Source organism: Monodon monoceros, unplaced genomic scaffold (assembly GCF_005190385.1).
Source record: "Monodon monoceros isolate NGI ecotype Baffin Bay Population unplaced genomic scaffold, NGI_Narwhal_1 Super_Scaffold_5, whole genome shotgun sequence".
Lineage (NCBI taxonomy): Eukaryota > Metazoa > Chordata > Mammalia > Artiodactyla > Monodontidae > Monodon > Monodon monoceros.
In genome coordinates, this window is record NW_021703782.1 from 14323372 (window position 1) to 14344542 (window position 21171).

Below are 21171 nucleotides of genomic sequence, written 5' to 3' on the forward strand. Positions count from 1 at the left end.
TCTTCACTTGGACGGCCACTGTTTGTCCTTCCAGTCCCCAGTTAGATGCCACTTCCTCTGGGAAGCATCCTGACTTCACAGGTTTGCTTCTAGTTGTTCAAGCCAAAACCCCTGGATTCATCCCAAAGTGCTAATTGTCGCTCACATAGAACATATGATCTATCAAGAATCATGCCAGCTCTGCCTCTAATAGACAGTAGAGTTGTAGTTATTAATGTACAATCTAATTTTTATTATTTATTTGTATTTATTATGTTTTTGTCCATCTCCCACCAGTAGAATGTAAGCTCCCCAGGAGAGAGATCTTTGTCTTGTTCACAGCTACTTCCCGGAATCAACAATAGTACCTAACACTGGTAGGAACCCAGTAAGTATTTATTTTTGCTTTTTAAAAACAATTTTTATTTATTTATCTTTTGCGGTACGCGAGGCTCTCACTGCTGTGGACTCTCCCGTTGCAGAGCACAGGCTCAGTGGCCATGGCTCACGGGCCCAGCCACTCCGCGACATGTGGGATCTTCCCAGACCGGGGCACGAACCCGTGTCCCCTGCATCGGCAGGCGGACTCTCAACCACTGCACCACCAGGGAAGCCCATCAATTTATTTTATTGATGTATAGTTGATTTACAATGCTGTAAATCAACAATGCTGTGTTAGTTCCTGGTGTACAGCAAAGTGATTGTCATACATATATATAATAGTTTGCGTCTGCTAATCCCAAACTCCCAATCCATCCCTCCCCCACTCTCCCTCCCCCTTGGCAACCACCAGTCTGTTCTCTATGTCTGTGAGTCTGTTTCTGTTTCGTAAATAAGTTCATTTGTGTCATGTTTTAGATTCCACATATAAGTGATATCATATGGTATTTGTCTTTCTCTTTCTGACTTACCTCACTTAGTATGATAACCTCTAGGTGCATCCATGTTGCTGCAAATGGCGTTATCTCATTCTTTTTCTATGGCTGAGTAGTATTCCGCTGTACATATGTACTACATCTTCTTTATCCATTCCTCTGTCAATGGACATTTAGGTTGCTTCCATGTCTGGGCTATTGTAAATAGTGCTGCTATGAACAGAGGGGTGCACGTATCTTGCCAAATTATAGTTTTGTCCAGATAAATGCCCAGGAATGGGATTGCTGGATCATATGGCAACTCTATTTTTAGTTTTTTGAGGAAGCTCCATACTGTTCTGCATAGTGGCTGCACCAATACGAATTTATTTTTAATGAATGACTGAGTGAATAAGTGAGGGTAAGTTAGGTGTCCCCCTGCTGTGCCCCCATCTCACTCTGCAATCCTCTCCTCATAAGACTTTATACACTGTAGTGTAATTGGGGTTTCTTTCTACTTAAAAACATATCTTTTAATTACATGTTTGCCCATGAATAAATTCTGGTTGTCATGTAATGGTTTGCTTGTCCAACCATTTCGCTAGACTGGGAACCACAAAGAGCCCATAGCTGGTCTTCCTGGCTGCCTGCCTGCCCCCAGCACCTGGCACAGTGCCCTGCGCAGAGAAATAGCACATTTGTTGATTGCCACACCTTCTTCTCATGTTTGACGGGCACTAATTCATGTAACCTCCACAGCCATCCAATGAGGCAGGTTCTACCATTATTATTATTTTATAGATAAGGAAACAAGGCCCTGAGAAGTTGAGGCCCAATGGCACACAGTAAGGGATGGATCTCAGATTCTGACCTAGGAGGTGTGGCCCCCGAGCTCAAGCCCTAAACTGCTAGCTGAATTGCCTCACCTTTACGAGGCACCCAATAAAACGTGTTCGATAGAGGCACCAGTGAAATATGGCTGCCAAAAAAAAAGGCAATGCATTCTTAAGCTGTGTGAGTAGGGTCAAGATGAGGGAGGTTAGTCCCAGGGTCCAGTACAAATCAGCTCAGTTTAGGATGATTCCTTTTGAACAGGAGATCAGCAAGTTGAAGTGGGTCTAAAGATTTAAACCACAATGGCAAAGGGTCTGGAAATTATGAAATACTGCTTAGCCTTTGAGGAGTTGGTGGTTCACATCCAGGGATTCTTGTGGGAAGGAGGCCAGTCTGATGCTCTGGCCCAAGGGCAGAGCTGGGCAGATGGGTTTAAGTCACAGGAAGGCACGATTCAGCTCACTTGGTGGAGGAACTGATGGTTAGAGACATTCAAAACCATCCATCAGTGGATAAATGGATAAACAAAAGGTTGTGTGCATGTACAATAGTATATTATACAGCCTTTAAAAGGAAAGAAGCTCTGACACATGCTACCATATGGATGACTCCTGAAGACATCATGCTAAATGAAATAAACCAGACACAAAAGGACAAATCCTGTAGGATTCCACTTACTTGAGATACCTAGGGTAGTCAAGTTCATAGAGACAGAAAGAACAGTGGTTACCAGGGTCTGGGGAGACAGGGAAATGGGGGGTTATTGTTTAATAGGTACAGTTTTTGTTTGGGATAATGAAAAAGTTCTGGAGCTGGGAAGTTTATACAACAACAAGCGAATGTACTTAATGCCACAGAACTGTACACTTAAAAATGGTTAAAATGGTAACATTTATGCTATGTATATTTTATCACAATAAAATAAAATTTAAAAACAAACAAGCAAGTTCTGCGCTGTGAGACAGTGAGGTTCCCTCCATTGGCAGTGAACAAGGGGAGGCCAGATATCAGGGGAAATATAAGGGCATCCTTGAGTTTGGGTGGGAGTTGAACTGGGTGACCTTTAAGATCCCTTTCAGTTTGTAAGCTTTTATTTGTTCTTAACATTTATTGGGCATCCACTAGGCATGGATTATCTCGTTGACTCTCCATCACTCTGTAAGACAGCACTGTCCTAGTCTCCATCTTACAAACAGTAAATGTAGGCTTAAAGATCTCCAGTCATTTCCTCAAGGCCTCCCCAGTTCTAAGTGTAAAACAGAAAGATGGGAACTCCAGAGAAAGCACTATGCTACAGCACAAAGATTGCACCAAGGAGGAAACCTAGAGTGTTGGTGACTTCTACGAGGTCATGCTGAGCTAGCATCTGGGCCCAGGTCTTCCACTAACTCCATGCTGACTCTGCACTCTTCCTCCTCCACCGTGGGGCATCAAATGCTCCCCATGGGCATTCCTGTTAGGTCCCAGAAGGTGCTAAGCTGTCCTCAGGAAGGCACATCCTCAAACAGCTTCTGAGGATGTTAAGAAGGCCAGGATGTCCTATGAGAGGCATAAAGCCTGAACCAACATTAGCTGTATCATTACTATCCTTTCAGGGTCAATTTCCCTGATTAACAAGCGGGTCACCACGTTAATTCCATCATGATTTCCCATGTCACATGCTACCTCTGCGTTTCCTCACTTAAAAGGTTATTGAAAATGATGGTTTGAGAACACAACTTCTTCCATAGACTCAACACCCGTTTTAATTTTATGAGCATTGCACTTTGTGTTCGAGATGGTCTTTAAATGCTTCGAAGCAGAGTCTAGACCAGCACTGCCCAATAGAAATACAACGCATGCCACAAATGTAATTTTAAATTTTCTGGTTGCCACATTAAAAATGTTGAAAGAAACGGGGAAAATTAATGTTAATAATATATTTTGTTTATTCCAACTTATTCAAAATAATTATGATGAGATATTTTACATTCTTCTTTCATACTGTCTTTGAAATCGGTGTATGCTTCATACTCATGGCACATCTCAGTTTAGACCAGCCACGCTTCAAATGCTTCATGAAGCTAGTGACTACCACACTGGACGATGCACGTCTAGTTTCTTTTGTTTAAGGAGCTGGATGGTAAAAAGTAAAGAGAAACAAGGCCATGTTTTGAAGGGAGCTGGATCTAGTGAGGGTTTTATTTAGTATGGGATGCATACATGTCGACTCCAGGGGATATAGAGGGGAGAGCCTAAAGGTGGAAGCAAGAGGAAGTTAAAAGCGTCCAGGAAGACGCTGGATAGAAGGGAGGAAGGAGGAAAGAGTGTGAAGGCAGGACAGGGGCAAACTTTGAGGTTGATGCTGGTTGGGTTCCTCTTCCATAATTACAGGAATACTTTGGACATGCTGCAGATTTGGTTCCAGATTACCGCAATAAAGCAAGTATTGCAATAAAGCGAGTCACATGAATTTTTTTGGTTTCCTAGTGCACATAAAAGTTACGTTCACAGGGGGAGGGATAAATTGGGAGATTGGGATTAACATATACACACTACTATATATAAGATAGATAACCAAGAAGGACCTAGTGTATAGCACAGGGAACTCTACTCAATACTCTGTAATGGCCTATTTGGGAAAAGAATCTAAAAAAGAGTGGATATATGTATATGTATAACTGATTCACTTTGCTGTACACCTGAAACTAACGCACTGTAAATCAACTATACTCCTATAAAAATTTAACAAAAATTAAAAAATAAAAGTTATGTTTCCACTATGCTGTAGTCTATTAAGTACGCAACAGCATTAGGCCAAAAAAAAGTACACACTTTCATTTAAAAATACTTTATTACTAAAACATGCTAACCATCATCTGACAATGCAGGGTCGCCACAAACGTTCGATTCGTAAAAAACGCAGTTATCTGCGAAACATAATAAAGCAAAGTCCAGTAAAGCGAGGTATGCCTGTATTTTAAATCATTTTACTCTTTTATGATTCCCTATTTCCTTCTCTCCACCCCAGCTCTCCTCGATTTACCCAGTTGCCATCATTGTGATAACACGAGCACAGAGCTGAGACTCAGGTCCCCTATAAGCCCAGGTGCCATTGCTCAGCTGTATGACTCAGCAAATTAACTTCCCCTGTGGCTTCAGGTTCCTCCTCTGTGTAATGAGGCGGTGGGATTATTTAGGTATTCATTCAATCCGTCAGGCCGTCAGTCAACGAACATCAAGTGCCCACGAGCACTGACCATGGTCCTATGTGCTCTCTGATCGTCACTTCCTTCTTCTTTTTTTTTTTTTTTTTTTTTTTTTTTTTTGGGGGCCTCTCACTGTTGTGGCCTGTCCCGTTGCGGAGCACAGGCTCCGGACGCACAGGCTCAGCGGCCATGGCTCACGGGCCCAGCTGTTCCGCGGCATGTGGGATCTTCCCGGACCGGGGCACGAACCCACGTCCCCTGCATCGGCAAGCGGACTCTCAACCACTGCGCCACCAGGGAAGCCCCGTCACTTCCCTCTGATTCTACTGTTTTCTGTTCCTCTTGACTTCCGGGTGGTGCTTTGATTGTTGCCATGTGCTGGTGCTCACAGGCTGAAAATTTCTATTCCTAAATGAAACCAGAGGTTCCTCAGGCAGTGCAGACAGTCCCCACTAGTGAATTCCTCAGTAGTAATGGCCTTCTTAGCTGACATTGGAGGTTTCCACCATCATCCATCTAAGCTCTTTGTAATATACCCATGGCACTGAGAGGGTAGGGGTAGAAAGGTAAAACAAAAATCCCTAAACTGATCTTCTATCTAGAAATCTGATTTATAATTGCTGTCAGTTAGTACTTGGGGGCCTACAGAACGATAACCCTCACCACTTTGGCAATGAGGGAAATTTAGCTTTCTTCTGAGTGTGTCAAATGTCTGCACATGGTACATCAGAGGTGGGCTGTCACCTGAAAGAGAGAAGAGGACGTCCAGGTTCCTAAAATCTGACTGATAATGGATTGAAAGTAACAATATTTCAATTAAAGAAAAACAAAGAGTGGACATTGAAGGCATTCTGCTAAGCGAAATAGACAGAAAAAGACAAATGCGGTATGATCTCATTTAGATGTGGAATCTAAGAAAACCTAACTCATAGAAAAAGAGAACAGATTTGTGGTTCCTGGAGGTGGGGGAGAGGGGAATTGGAGGAAGGGGATCAAAAGGTACAAACTTCCAGTTATGAGATAAATAAGTCCTGGGTATGTGATGTAAAACATGACGACGACAGTTAACACTGCTGTGTGGTATACTTGAAAGTTGCTTTTTTTTTTTTTTTTTTTTTTTGCGGTACACGGGCCTCTCACTGCTGTGGCCTCTCCCGTTGCAGAGCACAGGCTCCGGACGCGCAGGCCCAGCGGCCATGGCTCACGGGCCCAGCCGCTCCACGGCATGTGGAATCTTCCTGGACCGGGGCACGAACCCGTGTCCCCTGCATCGGCAGGCGGACTCTCAACCAGAAAGTTGCTAAGAGATAGATCCTAAAAGTTCCCATCACGAGGAAAAAAAGTTTTGTAACCATATGAGGTGATGGATGTTAACTAAACTTATTGTGGTAACCTTCTCACAACATATGTACGTCATTATGCGTACACCTTACACTCATACAGTGTTTATGTCAATTATATCTCCATAAAACTGGGGGATGGGGGAAAAGAATGGGCTGGTCAGAAGTAGTCTTGAAATCTGGAAGTAAAAGGAGAGTCACAGACGGAAACCTCAGCGACACCTGTCTGTGTAGAGATGAAGAAAGATGCAGCCTCTGCAAAGCCTCGATGGCCCCTCCTGTGACAGCCTGCCTGATGCCAGGACACACAGGGGCCGTGAGTGCTGACGGCAGGACTGTATTTCCGTGCCTTTGGCTGGATGGCTGTATAAAGCCCTGTTACTTATCTTGTTACCATGAAACGTCTGATTCTCCTAGTTCCCCTGGTTCTGGCTCTCTGCCCACCCGGTCACCATCTGGTCACCTTTGGTTTCCAGGAGGGTTGCCGCACAGAGAGGGGACATGTGAGGTCCCAGCACATTTATTTCTGTCTGTGATTCCTGGGTAACTTGGCATTTCAGTTCCACATATTAATCTTGGGAGTCTGATAAATATGAATCAGCCCCTGAGAAATCAAAATACTCTCAAGGCGCCAACAAAAGCGGGTTTCTGAGTCGAGAAGTCTACCCCGGACCATGGTTCAGTCACCATGGTGTCAATGAATGACACTCAGCAAGAAGTGGCTGTACCGCCAGTGGTCACACCCAGATAGTGGCTTATTCATTTGACACATCATTTTTGAGCACCGTCTTAGCTGCTAGACGCTGAGCTGAGTTTGGGGGACACCTGGCTGCTTCCTTGGAGCCTCTGGTTTTGTTTTCTAAAGCAAATTTCAGAGAAATTCAAATAACAGTCCTTTCCTACCTCTCCTTTTAAGCCTAAAAACTACCTTTTTAAAAAAATATATTTATTTATTTATGTATTTATTTTTGGCTGTGTCGGGTCTTTGTTGCTGCGCGCGGGCTTTCTCTAGTTGCGTTGGGCAGGGGCTACTCTTCGTTGCGGTGCATAGGCTTCTCATTGTGGTGGCTTCTCTTGTTGTGGAGCACGGGTTCTAGGTGTGCAGGCTTCAGTAGTTGTGGAACGCGGGCTCAGTAGTTGTGGCGCATGGGCTTAGTTGCTCTGAGGCATGTGGGATCTTCCTGGACCAGGGCTCAAACCCGTGTCCCCTGCATTGGCAAGTGGATTCTTAACCACTGCGCCACCAGGGAAGTCCCCAAAATACCTTTTTAAAAAAATAAATGCAGACCGAAGGAAAGCTCTGCCGTCCTCTTTTGCTCCACCTTGGGTTTTTGCTGACGTGAAGGTTGTCTTTTAATGAGTGGTTCTCCCTGATGGGGCCCCTCTTGAAATCTGGCTCCATCTTTGCTGGTGCTGCCTGGGCAGAGGAGGACGCTGCAAAGGCTGTAACCCCAGCAGAGCCATCTGGAGCCAGGTGCGGACTTGTTGGGAGGCAGACGGGGAGCAATCAGGTGCATGGGCACCCAAGAGACAAATCCTCCCTAAGCTTCAACCCGTTATGGAGTAACCAGGCATCCAGCTGGGTTCAGAGGTTTTCCCTTTCAGATTAACTCTGCTTGGAAGTGCCCGGCACAGCTGATGTCTTTGTGCAAAGGCCCCTTTATGGGCGTTAAGTGGAAGCTGCTAGCAATTCCATCACTTGTTCACACACCATATTTAACCTCCCAAGAGGTTCCTACAGGGAAGATCTCAGCTATATTTATCTCCCATGGACTTGCTAGAGCACTTTTGGTTGATTAAGGGAGGGGTGGGTTCAGCCCTGTATCAGAAACCATCTGCTTTCAGGCTAGAGACACGTGTATGAAGGGAGATGTCTCAGAGAGGTGGCGGGGACAGTAAGATAAAGTGGGAGTGGCCTGCCGAGGAGAGCACACCCATTCCAGAACCCAGGGGAAGAGAGGCTCTTAAAGGGACTGGACCACATGAGTTGTGTTTGTTTCCCAAATGTGTTTTGATTGTTCAGAACATTCAAGGGTATGACTGTGGCCTACAGGACATGAGGCTGACTGTCATACATTGTCGCTAATTGAGGGCATGGCATTGTCTGGTGGCAACTAATAGCATATGTTCTTTCCATATTCTCTAGGAGACTGTTTATAAAGGGTCGCCACTCTACATAGGTCATTTAGAAGCAACACTTCAAGGTGTTGTTGAAATAAAGCAGGGCTGTGTAAGAATAGCTTCATGCTAAAATACAGATTCTCAGGTACTGATCCCAAAGATTCGGATTCAGTAGGTCTGGGGTAGGACCCAGGAATCTGCATTTGAACAACTCTCCTCACCGCTACCGCCACCTCCCTGGCGCCCCCGTATACACATCAGGTAATTCTGCAGTCCTCTTTTGCTACATGCAATCTCAGAGGACCCCACTTTGAGAAGGTCTGTGAAAAGGGCTCTGGGCTTGTCAACTGAAGCCCTGGATTTGGGAGTAGCTGTGTGACCTCGGGAAAGCCCCTTCACCTCTCTGGGCCTTCATTTCTGTGTCTATAGAATGAGGGAAGTGATCTTCGGACCCTTTCCAGGACCAATATTCTAGGAGTTCAGGCACATTCACAATGCCCTCCCAAGGCTATGGGTGTTCCAAATCTCCTAGAATGGGAACCGACCCTCAGACTTAGCTTTACCCTAAAGAGGATCAGTTGACAAACCACAGAGCTTTGTCCTGTTCCCTTATGAGGATTAGGCCTCTCAGGAGAGACAATACCATACTTCAATCTAACACAACCCCCTTCCTCCCCAAATAACTCTAAGCATTTCCATGAGCATCATTTATTTTTGCCTTTTCTAAGGCTAGACTTTTCTAAGGCTGGACTTTCGTAAGGCAGGGGAAAGGGTGATCCTTCCCATTTATTGAAGACAGACTGAGGCACACAGAGGTGGGGAAGCGAAGAGACAGCCCGTCTATCTCTGACTCCTATGCTTTTGGCGCCATCCTCTTCGCATCTTCATTGCAACATCAACTCACTGGGAGCCCTCATCTGCTCTGCATCTGCTAGAGATGAACATCGTAGCCCCGGGGCTGAGACTTATGAACAGGCCATCTCTCTCCTACAGTATTTCTGTGAGTTTATCTCACATAGACACATTGCAGGAGCAATTTACACAGGTCCTGCGATGGTTAGAGTGAGAGCATTCCTTCTGAAGGGAATTTAGAACTTTTGTCCTATGTCTTTTTATTAGATCTGGTCACCCCCCACCCCAGCTAACTGATAACATCAAATGAGCCATAACTTCCTGCACTCAGAGCCTTGGAATGTAGTTGTGAATCATCACCGCTCTGTGTTGCTGCCTGGTTATTGCAATAGGAAGAAAACCGAAGAACGCGACATATGCATAAGAAAAGTTCTTATCTGTGATACTTGAGCTTCGTGGCTACCTTTGTTTTGTTTGATTTTTTTTTACATCTTTATTGGAGTATAATTGGTTTACAATGGTGTGTTAGTTTCTGCTTTATAACAAAGTGAATCAGTTATACATATACATATGTTCCCATATCTCTTACCTCTTGCGTCTCCCTCCCTCCCACCCTCCCTATCCCACCCCTCTAGGTGGTCACAGAGCACCCAGCTGATCTCCCTGTGCTACGCGGCTGCTTCCCACTAGCTATCTACCTTACGTTTGGCAGTGTATATATGTCCATGCCTCTCTCGCGCTTTGTCACAGCTTACCCTTCCCCCTCCCCATATCCTCAAGTCCATTCTCTAGTAGGTCTGTGTCTTTATTCCTGTCTTACCCCTAGGTTCTTCATGACATTTTTTTTTAATTCCATATATATGTGTTAGCATACGGTATTTGTCTTTCTCTTTCTGACTTACTTCACTCTGTATGACAGACTCTAGGTCCATCCACCTCATTACAAATAGCTCAATTTCGTTTCTTTTTATGGCTGAGTAATATTCCATTGTATATATGTGCCACATCTTCTTTATCCATTCATCCGATGATGGACACTTAGGTTGTTTCCATCTCCAGGCTACTGTAAATAGAGCTGCAATGAACATTTTGGTACATGACTCTTTTTGAATTATGGTTTTCTCAGGGTATATGCCCAGTAGTGGGATTGCTGGGTCATATGGTAGTTCTATTTGTAGTTTTTTAAGGAATCTCCATACTGTTCTCCATAGTGGCTGTACCAATTCACATTCCCACCAGCAGTGCAAGAGTGTTCCCTTTTCTCCACACCCTCTCCAGCATTTATTGTTTCTAGATTTTTTGATGATGGCCATTCTGACTGGTGTGAGGTGATACCTCATTGTAGTTTTGATTTGCATTTCTCTAATGATTAGTGATGTTGAGCATCCTTTCATGTGTTTGTTGGAAATCTGCATATCTTCTTTGGAGAAATGTCTATTTAGGTCTTCTGCCCATTTTTGGTTCGGGTTGTTTGTTTTTTTGTTATTGAGCTGCATGGGCTGCTTATAAATTTTGGAGATTAATCCTTTGTCAGTTGCTTCATTTGCAAATATTTTCTCCCATTCTGAGGGTTGTCTTTTGGTCTTGTTTATGGTTTCCTTTGCTGTGCAAAAGCTTTGAAGTTTCATTAGGTCCCATTTGTTTACTTTTGTTTTTATTTCCATTTCTCTAGGAGGTGGGTCAAAAAGGATCTTGCTGTGATTTATATCATAGAGTGTTCTTCCTATGTTTTCCTCTAAGAGTTTGATAGTTTCTGGCCTTACATTTAGGTCTTTAATCCATTTTGAGCCTACTTTTGTGTATGGTGTTAGGGAGTGATCTAATCTCATACTTTTACAGGTATCTGTCCAGTTATCCCAGCACCACTTATTGAAGAGGCTGTCCTTTCTCCACTGTACATTCCTGCCTCCTTTATCAAAGATAAGGTGACCATATGTGTGTGGGTTTATCTCTGGGCTTTCTATCCTGTTCCATTGATCTATCTTTCTGTTTTTGTGCCAGTGCCATACTGTCTTGATTACTGTAGCTTTGTAGTATAGTCTGAAGTCAGGGAGTCTGATTCCTCCAGCTCCGTTTTTTGTTCTCAAGATTGCTTTGGCTATTCGGGGTCTTTTGTGTTTCCATACAAATTGTGAAATTTTTGGTTCTAGTTCTGTGAAAAATGCCAGTGGTAGATTGATAGGGATTGCATTGAATCTGTAGATTGCTTTGGGTAGTAGAGTCATTTTCACAATGTTGATTCTTCCAATCCAAGAACATGGTATATCTCTCCATCTATTTGTATCATCTTTAATTTCTTTCATCAGTGTCTTATAATTTTCTGCATACAGGTCTTTTGTCTCCTTAGGTAGGTTTATTCCTAGATATTTTATTCTTTTTGTTGCAATGGTAAATGGGAGTGTTTTCTTGATTTCACTTTCAGATTTTTCATCATTAGTGTATAGGAATGCCAGAGATTTCTGTGCATTAATTTTGTATCCTGCTACTTTACCAAATTCATTGATTAGCTCTTGTAGTTTTCTGGTAGCATCTTTAGGATTCTCTATGTATAGTATCATGTCATCTGCAAACAGTGACAGCTTTACTTCTTCTTTTCTGATTTGGATTCCTTTTATTTCCTTTTCTTCTCTAATTGCTGTGGCTAAAACTTCCAAAACTATGTTGAATAAGAGTGGTGAGAGTGGGCAACCTTGTCTTGTTCCTGATCTTAGTGGAAATGCTTTTTTCACTCTTTCAGTGGAAAGAGTTTTTCACCATTGAGGACGATGTTGGCTGTGGGTTTGTCGTATATGGCCTTTATTATGTTGAGGAAAGTTCCCTCTATGTGGCTACGTTTTATATCCTCCCTTCCCTTCCCCCTTCTGGTTTTGCAAAGAGTAGGCCTGAGATTATAGACCCAGCTCTATACTAACCCTATTTTTCTCAGATGTATAAGGCTGTTACTTACAAAGCCTTCATTAATAGTCACCTTCTGTATCTTGGGAAATTCTTGTGTAAAACCACAAAATCTTCTAGTAGATACTGTATAACTGCTATAAGGTTACGGTTTCTGTCTTAATTTAGGGTTATTCACACATTTCATCTATTGGCAACTCAGTTCTGTGGCAAGAGCTCTGTGCCAATAGCAAAAGCTTTGACATTGATAGAGATCACAGTTTTGCAATAAATAATGCTGTTCTTTCTTTTCTACCTGTACCACTTTCCAGACCTGAGGCCAGCACTTTAGAACATTACTGAAAACCAGAAAGCGGAGGGGAAAAAAAGGGGGTGTGTGAAACAGCCAAAATAGATGCCATAAAGTTTGTGTGTTCTTTTATCTTAGGGAATCCTCTTAGTGTGAGCACCGCACACTGATTATTTTACAAACAATTCCAAGAAGTTAACTTCTACAGCCATTAGCAGGAAAGAGGGTGTTGCTGTAGACAGATCCTGATAAGTGTGCCATGTGGCAACCTTTAGAAAGAGCAAAGTTGGGAAAACTGAAACTAGATACTCTGTGTTCTGTTTAAGAAGGCAGAAAAGTACGTAAAACATTCTAGAAATTTTTCTACTCCAAATCATTACAATGTAAAAATGTAAAAGAGATGAAAACTCTCAGCCAGCTGAGAAAACTCATTCCCAGAAAGTAGCTAAGTTTAACTGTAGTTAAATATTTATTGTCAGTAAATCTTAAGTCAAGTCCCTGGAGTGTCCTGGTTAATGGAACATCGGTGAGTAAAAAACAAGAGCCCTTTGCCTAGAACCCCCTGAACCAAGCTAAACGATTCCCAGATCCTTTACTATACTTCCAGACTTTGGGGAATTACGTAATTTTGCAATAAAACCTGCCACTCTTCCCAAACACAGTGCTATGTATTTAAGTTGGGGGGTGGGACAGGGAGGGTATATTTAAAGAATATAAGGGTATATTCTTAACTTTTTAAGAATTTTTGAACTTCCAGCAATCCTTGACGAATAACTGGTTTCTTTTCTTTTTATTTTTTGAGTGGCATATTATTGTTTTACTGTTAATTTGACACATCTGAACCAAAGCATTCACAATACTTGATATACTTTGAAGAGAATCATACACTATAGTCTTAGACATAACCACAGGACAAGCAGAACAATTAAAACTACATAAGGTCTTAAAATATATCCACAGTGTGTATTATTTCAATAATCATTCATTTACAAATTAGACTACATACCATTCATTTTATTTTTCTTTTTCTTTCATTGTTTTATTCAAGCAGGATTCACTCAAGGAAAGGCAACTTAGTTTTTGTGTGAGCTTTATTTTTTGCACTACATTCGTTAATATAAAAGTTATGAATTAAACGTTTTCTTATCTCCTGCATCCAGGAGTAAATCCAGGAAATTCTCAGGTGGTAATCCAAAACAACAGGTCCTATTCTTAAAAAGAGTCAAAGTGAAAAGGGATCAAATAGCCAGTCTGTGTGTGGTCTTAAAGAACATCTAATAGAATTTCAGGATTTCTAATAGTGACAGTATTGCATTTCTACGAGATTAGTCAGAATTTAAAACAACATTGCGTACAAAATTATTCTTGAAGCTCTAAATGCCTTTTAAATGACTAAAATGAAAAATTTAAGTTGTTGCCTCACAGTACCAAACTTTTAAATCAAAACTAGTTAAAGTTCAGTGCTATTGTGACTTCTCATTTACAAGGTAACTAGTGGGTAAATTAACAAATGGCATAAAAATTAAGACTTACATCATTTTTTTTAAAGGAGAAAATGTATGATAACCAGGGAATACAGAAAATTCAATGTATTTTACAATAAAATAACCTTTAAATCTCTATCCCTGTACAACAGGGTTTGGGTCATCTTTAGTGAACTTGCATGTTTTCATACAGTTTATTCTGAGCACTTGAATTGTTTTAGATATACAGCTTTTTATTGAAAGAATATTACATTTGTATACCAGGATAAGATTTAGTACATTGAGATGTTTTAAAAATATTTATAGGGCTTCCCTGGTGGCACAGTGGTTGAGAGTCCGCCTGCCGATGCAGGGGACGCGGGTTCGTGCCCCGGTCCGGGAAGATCCTACATGCCACGGAGCTGCTGGGCCTGTGAGCCATGGCTGCTGAGCCTGCGCATCCGGAGCCTGTGCTCCGCAAAGGGAGAGGCCACAACAGTGAGAGGCCCGCGTACCGCCAAAAAAAAAAAAAAAAAATTTATAACTTTGTTTCTGATATGCAAAAGCATTTGACAATACTTTCATAGCATTTGATCTTATAGAATTAAAATTTCATACAGTACTCATCTTGATGTTTAAAAAAAAAATTCACAGAAAATATATAAATTACACAGCCTGACTGCGTGATACTGTTATTTGCAGTTTCTAGTTTGGTAATTAAAACCTTCATTAAGTCTGTTAACAAATCATTACCTGTACATTTATGAAGGCAACTGACATGATTTGCAAACAAAACCTTCAGGTTTTATGTTATTTACCAAAGAGTGCAGTTCAGCAAGAAAGAAACCCCAGTATGCAAATCTTCAGAATATTTTACAAATTTACCAGTTCCTGTGACACAAACTGTTTCAATCTTTCAAGATACTGTCCATAAAGTTCCCCATCATTGTGACCTGCCCCTTCAACCCACAGAGGCTCCACAGGTCTTTGGCGACGCTCAAACAATGCGAGGCCATGTGAAAAGTCAACGACTTCATCTCCAGTCCCATGAATTATTAATACTGGAGAGGTAATCTTAAGAGATTTTATCGATGTTTGGGAATGCATCAAAACAGTAGGTCTTCTTGGTATCAGGAAAAGTGACTGACATTCCTGAGGTCAAAGGAGAATGAAGAATAACAGCAGCGCTCTCATACCAAGCAGCAAGATCCACAGATGGTACTGTCCCTATACTTTGGCCATATATATATATGGCCATATATAATCACATATATATATATGGCCATATATAATCACATATATATATATATATATGGCCATATATAATCACATATATATATATGGCCATATATAATCACATATATATATATGGCCATATATAATCACATATATATATATGGCCATATATAATCACATATATATATATGGCCATATATAATCACATATATATATATGGCCATATATAATCATATATATAGATATATGGCCATATATAATCACATTTTCAGGGCGAATGCCATATCTTGTCCTAAGAGCAAGCCAAGAAGCTTCTATGTCTGCATAGAGGTTCTTCTCTGTTGGTTTCCCAGAACTTGCACCATATCCAGAATAATCATATGAGAATATATTACAATTAATCCGTGATCCCAGTCCTATGTAAAAGCCACTCATCTGACCAAGATCAACAGCATTTCCGTGTGAAAAGAGTGAAGTGTATTTGGCATTGGGTGAGCAACGCACAAACATGCAGGCAATTCTGTTGCCTTTACTGGTTCTAGTCGTGAAACACTCAATAGCATCTTTTTCTCTAGAAGAATATTGCCGGTCTGCTCGTTCTGATAGGCGTAACGTCCAGCGGCTTCCACTTTCATCACACATCAGCGCGTAAGTTGGGTCAGGTGGTAAAAATGCTAATTTTGAAGCAATTTTTCCTGGACAAGGTGGACAGCAGCAGAGGCAACATAGCTCACTAAATGAAAGATTATTCATCTTCTCTCCCCTTCACCGAACCAACAGAGAATCTTCTCAAAAACCCAGACGCGATCGGGAGTGGCTTCTCCCAATAATTAGTTTCTTATTACAAATGTGATGGGCAAACATTGTGGACATTTTAGGAAACACAGATAAGAAAAAAGAACAAGGTAAAATTTATAATTTCATTCCAAGAGTTATCACTGTGAACATACATCCTTCTAACCTTTTATCTTTTAAATTATTTTAATTGAACAAGAACTACATAAATGCATGCACCTTTTAAACAAAATTAGAGCATCATATATAAAACTAAATTTCTCATTGACCACCTCTCAAAAATCCCTGACCTTTCCTGCTGTCCAAGTGACCAACCACTCTTGGGAGTTTGGTGTGCTTCCTTCCAGAATCTTATAATCGTACAATATGTTGATGTATTTGTGTGTTGTATTTACATAAAAGGCATCATACTATAAGTATGAGTTTGCGATTTACCAGTGTTTTGGAAATCTAATCGTGTTAATATATTGATCAAGTGAATTTGTTTTAACTGCTGAATAGTATTCCATTGTATGGCTATACCGTATTTTACTTATTATCCTCTCCTTTCAGTGGATACTTAGGATTGTTAACAATTTTTCTCTAACTCCAACAATGTTGCAGTAAATGTCTTATGTGTCTTTTCCATATTTCAAGATTCTAAATTCCTACAAGAAGGAATTGTGGATCCAAGGTTATGCCCACGTTGCCTCTCAAGGGGCTGCATCATCTTGGAGTATGAAAATGGAATCGAGAAGTTCCCACTTCCCAGCAGTCTCAGTGACCCTTCACCTACCAGACATTTCCAAGTGGTCAGTATATTAGGTGTAAAACAGCATCTCTTCAACTTTTTCATTAGTAGTTGCCTGATAAAAACTGTGTTTGAGCGTCTTCTTACATGTTTTTCCTCTTTTATGAATTGCCTATTCATATCCTTTGCTCATTTTTCTAAAGGGTGCTTGTTTTTTTTCCCCCCACATATATCTGTTATATTCATTCTTTGTTACATAAGTTGCAAATTTTTCTCCCAGTCTTCAGCTTGTCTTTCATGTTGTTTGGGGTATCTTTTTAAAATTTTTTGGTATTTTAAAAAAAACTTTTATTGAAATATAGTTGATTTACAATGTTGTGTTAGTTTCAGACATACAGCAAAATGATTCAATTATACATATATATTTTTTTCCAGATTCTTTTACGTTATAGGTTATTACAAGATATTGAATATAGTTCCCTGCACTGTACAGTAGGTCCTTGTTGGTTATCTATTTTATATACAGTAGCATGTACATTTTAATCCCAAACTCCTAATTTATCCCTTCCCCTGCCTTTCCCCTTTGGTAATGATAAGTTTGTTTTCTATGTTAGGGTATCTTTTATTATACAGTTCCTTTTTTTACAACTTAGATGATATTTATTCAGTAATTTAATTTAAATTGTTTGGTCTTTTACTATATGAGTTTTGCTTTCCATGACTTATTTAGGATTCCCCTTTCCATGGGATCATAATGATATTTCCCTATACTTTTTTCCCTAATACTTTAAAATTTGTATTTTGAGGTTTCAGGTTTTTAATTCATCTAAATTATAATTTTGTGTATCATGTAAGTTAGAGATTTGTTTTTATTTATTTTGTCTACATATAGCCAATTCTCTCAATACAATTTATTAAGTAGTCCATTTTTACCTGCTGAATTGAAATGCTGTCTATATCATATACCAATTTTCTAGGATTATTTCTGGATTCTTTTTTAAATCATGTTTTTTGACCTAGTTCTATTCTAGTCTTAAAACAAATGACACTTATTTAATTGCTCTGTAGCGTGTGTGTGTGTGTGTGCGCACGCACGCACGCATTTACAACCTGCTTGTTTTATAATCTGCGGTTTTTACTGAAAAACTGCAGCAGGAGAGTAGATACATTCTGAGTCACGTGATGGAATATAGCAATTAAAAGAAACTAAAGTTATGCGTATCAATATGGATAAATTTCCCAAATGTAATGTTGAGTAAGAAAAACAATCTGTATAAAAATTTCATGGAGAATACCATTTACATAAAGCTTAAAAATATGTAAAACAGGGCGTCCCTGGTGGCACAGTGGTTGAGAGTCCACCTGCCGATGCAGGGGACACGGGTTCGTGCCCCGGTCCAGGAAGATCCCACATGCCACAGAGCGGCTGGGCCCGTGAGCCATGGCCGCTGAGCCTGCGCGTCCGGAGCCTGTGGTCCGCAATGGGAGAGGCCACGACAGTGAGGAGCCCATGTACCGCAAAAAAATAAAAAATATGTAAAACAATATTTAAAGTAGTTTAGGAAAACATACATAATACAAGCTAAAAGGAAATTCATGCAAACAATAAAAACCAGATTCAGGACTAAAGGTGGATTTACCATGAAGCCTATGAAGCTTAAGTTCAGGCCTCTCACTTAGACAGAACCCTTTCAAGGTCCTGTACTTGTATTTGATTTCATTATTGTGTACTTGTTTTCTTAAAGAGGTTCTCCTCTCCCAAATTGTATTGGCCTCAGGCCTATCCCTAAAGGAGGATATAGAAGGGGATGGGAAGGAAGGGGGAAGAGGGGGAGAAGAGGAAAGGGCTAAGGAGGGGAGGGGTGAGGAGGGAAGGGGAAGAGAGGGGAAAACAAAGAGTCTCTCCTAAAAGATGCTGGCTCCCCAGTGCCTGCTCCGGCATCACTGTCCAGCTCTTGGGCACTTGCGCCTGAAGGCATGTTTACTATAAGCCAGAGGGTGAGACAGCTCTTGGATTTGACTTGATTAACCGTCCAGGGCCTTGCACAGCTCCAGACTTGGAGGACATGGAACAAAAGCCACCTGACAGGGAGGAGTTCCCAAGAGGGCTGCCAGCTGCTCCGCTTCACCCTTAGTCCATTCTTCCACCCCTGGTGCATAATGTAACACCAACACAGAGCTTGCAAAACACAGTGCGTGGCCAGAAGTTCTCCAGGCCAGAGGCTGAGTGCTTTGCGGTTGTATCCAGGAGGATGGTTTGAGACCCAAGGCACCCTGCAGCCACAATTCTGCTCCAGTCCTTTAAGCTTCCAGACTAAATCTCGCTTCTTTTACTCAAAGTGTACACGATTTTTTAAAAAACAAACCAACTTGAACAAAATAAATAAATGACAGTTATTTCAACAACAGCAACAGAAATATACAGAAACATACACTATGAACATCTTTCCATGTTCTTTTACAGCACTTTTTAAAAATTTTATTGAAGTATAGTTAATTTACAATGTTGTATTAATTTCTGCTCTACAGCAAAGTGATTCAGTTATACATATATATATATATATATATATATACATTCTTTTTCATATTATTTCCCATTATGACTTATCATAGTATATTGAATATAGTTCCCTGTGCTATACAATAGGACCTTGTTGTTTATCCATCCTAAATATAATAGTTTGCATCTGCTAATCCCAAACTCCCACTCCATCCCTCCCCCAGCCGCCTCCCCCTTGACCACCACAAGTTTGTTGTCTACGCCTGTGTGTTTCTGTTTCATAGATAAATTCATTTGTGTTGTATTTTAGATTCTGCAGATAACTGATATCATATGATATTTGTCTTTCTCTTTCTGACTTACTTCACTTAGTATGATAATCTCTAGGTCCATCCATGTTGCTGTGAATGGCATTATTTCATATAGTATTCCTTTGTGTATATATGTACCACATCTTCATTATCCATTCATCTGTCGTTGGACATTTAGGCTGTTCCCATATCTTGGCTATTGTGAATAGTGCCGCTATGAACATAAGGGTGCATGTATCTTTTTGAATTATAGTTTTGTCAGGATATATGCCCAGGACTGGGATTGCTGGATCATAGGGCAACTCTAGTTTCAGTTTTTTGAGGAACCTCCATACCGTTCTCCATAGTGGCTGCACCAATTTACATTCCCACCAACAGTGTAGGAGGGTTCCCTTTTCTCCACACCCTCTCCAGCACTTATTGTCTTCTACAACATTTTTAATGGCTACATAGGACATATCAATATTGATTAAATGGTCACTATTGGACCATTAGACATTTAGATTGGTTCTAGTTTCTGCTCAATACAAACATTCCTACAGCTGACCCTTAGCATACAGCCCTATTGATTTCTTTAGAAAAAAATTCTTCTACGTGGACTTCCTTTGTCAAAGAGGACTGAATATTTTCAAGGTTTCTGAGATATATTGCCAAGTATGCTGCCCAAAAGGTTGCATCAATTCACACACATCAGTATATGAGAATGTCTTGTTTCCTAAACTGAAGTCAATGCTAAATGTTTACATTAAACAAAAGTATGTTGTCCAATGGATAGACAAAAAAAATAAATAGCATCTCATAGCTTTAATTTGCCATCAGTTCAAGATTCAATTGCCACATGTTCATTGGACACTTGTGTTTCTTCTGAGTTGATTTATATTCTTATGTTTGCTCTGTCCTCCATTGAGACAATGCTCCTAATCTTATTGATTAGTAAGAGCTTTTTATATATTATGACATTAACTTTTATTCATGTATGTTGTTAATACTTTCCTTTTTGTTTTGCTATTTGCCTATATGGTTTATTGTGGTTTTGAGGCACAGACATTTTACAATTAAATGTATCAATATTTTTTATTTCAGATACTTTCTTAGGTGTTTTTTATTTTTAAGAGTCTTTACCCCAAAGAATATATAAATGTTCACCTATACTTTTCCCCAGTACTTCCATGGTTTTGTTATTTTTTATTATTTTTTTATTGAAGTATAGTTGATTTAAAATGTTTCAGGTGTCTTCCATGGTTTTATTTATGAAATTTGGGGTGACCTTCTTCTTTTCCAAAGAGTTAATCATTTCATGAAAGTCACCTTTTTTCTTACAGATTTTAAATGGGGCTTTCATTATATATTGATTTGAGTCTCTTTCTGGACTTTTCAGTTTTAATCGATGAGTGTCATTTTCCCAGCATTATGTCAATTATTGTAATTATGGTGTATGCAATTCTAGTTTTATGGAAAGTCCTTATTATTTCTTTCTTTTCTTTTTCTTTTTTTTTTCAAGATTAGTTTGGTTGTACTTGCATGTGTATTCCTCCGGAATCATTCTGGCAATTCTACTTTCTTTTCCTTTACTCGTAATATTATGAGCATTAATGATTTTTCTTAAACCCAAACGTGGTCTTGACCAAAAAATGTGGTTGGAGAAGAGAGAAAAAGTACAAAGAAACACTCACCAGGCTAGGTAAGATATTATAGATTTTTTACTCTAATCATTTCCAAATAACCAGACCTTAAATTCCTCCAATATGATCCAAAGACCTACCACCCATGGAATAAATGAAAAT

The 21171-nt window shown here is 40.3% G+C and overlaps 1 protein-coding gene across 1 annotated transcript; it reads right to left on the reverse strand.

The window, feature by feature from the left end:
* Positions 1–14688: 14688 nt before the first annotated feature.
* Positions 14689–20710, reverse strand: LOC114884362 (alpha/beta hydrolase domain-containing protein 17B-like). The gene is given in 4 exon segments (XM_029203332.1): positions 14689–14892; positions 14894–15062; positions 15311–15807; positions 20696–20710. Coding segments are annotated over 3 exon segments (867 nt in total). The 5' UTR covers positions 15805–15807; positions 20696–20710.
* Positions 20711–21171: the final 461 nt, after the last annotated feature.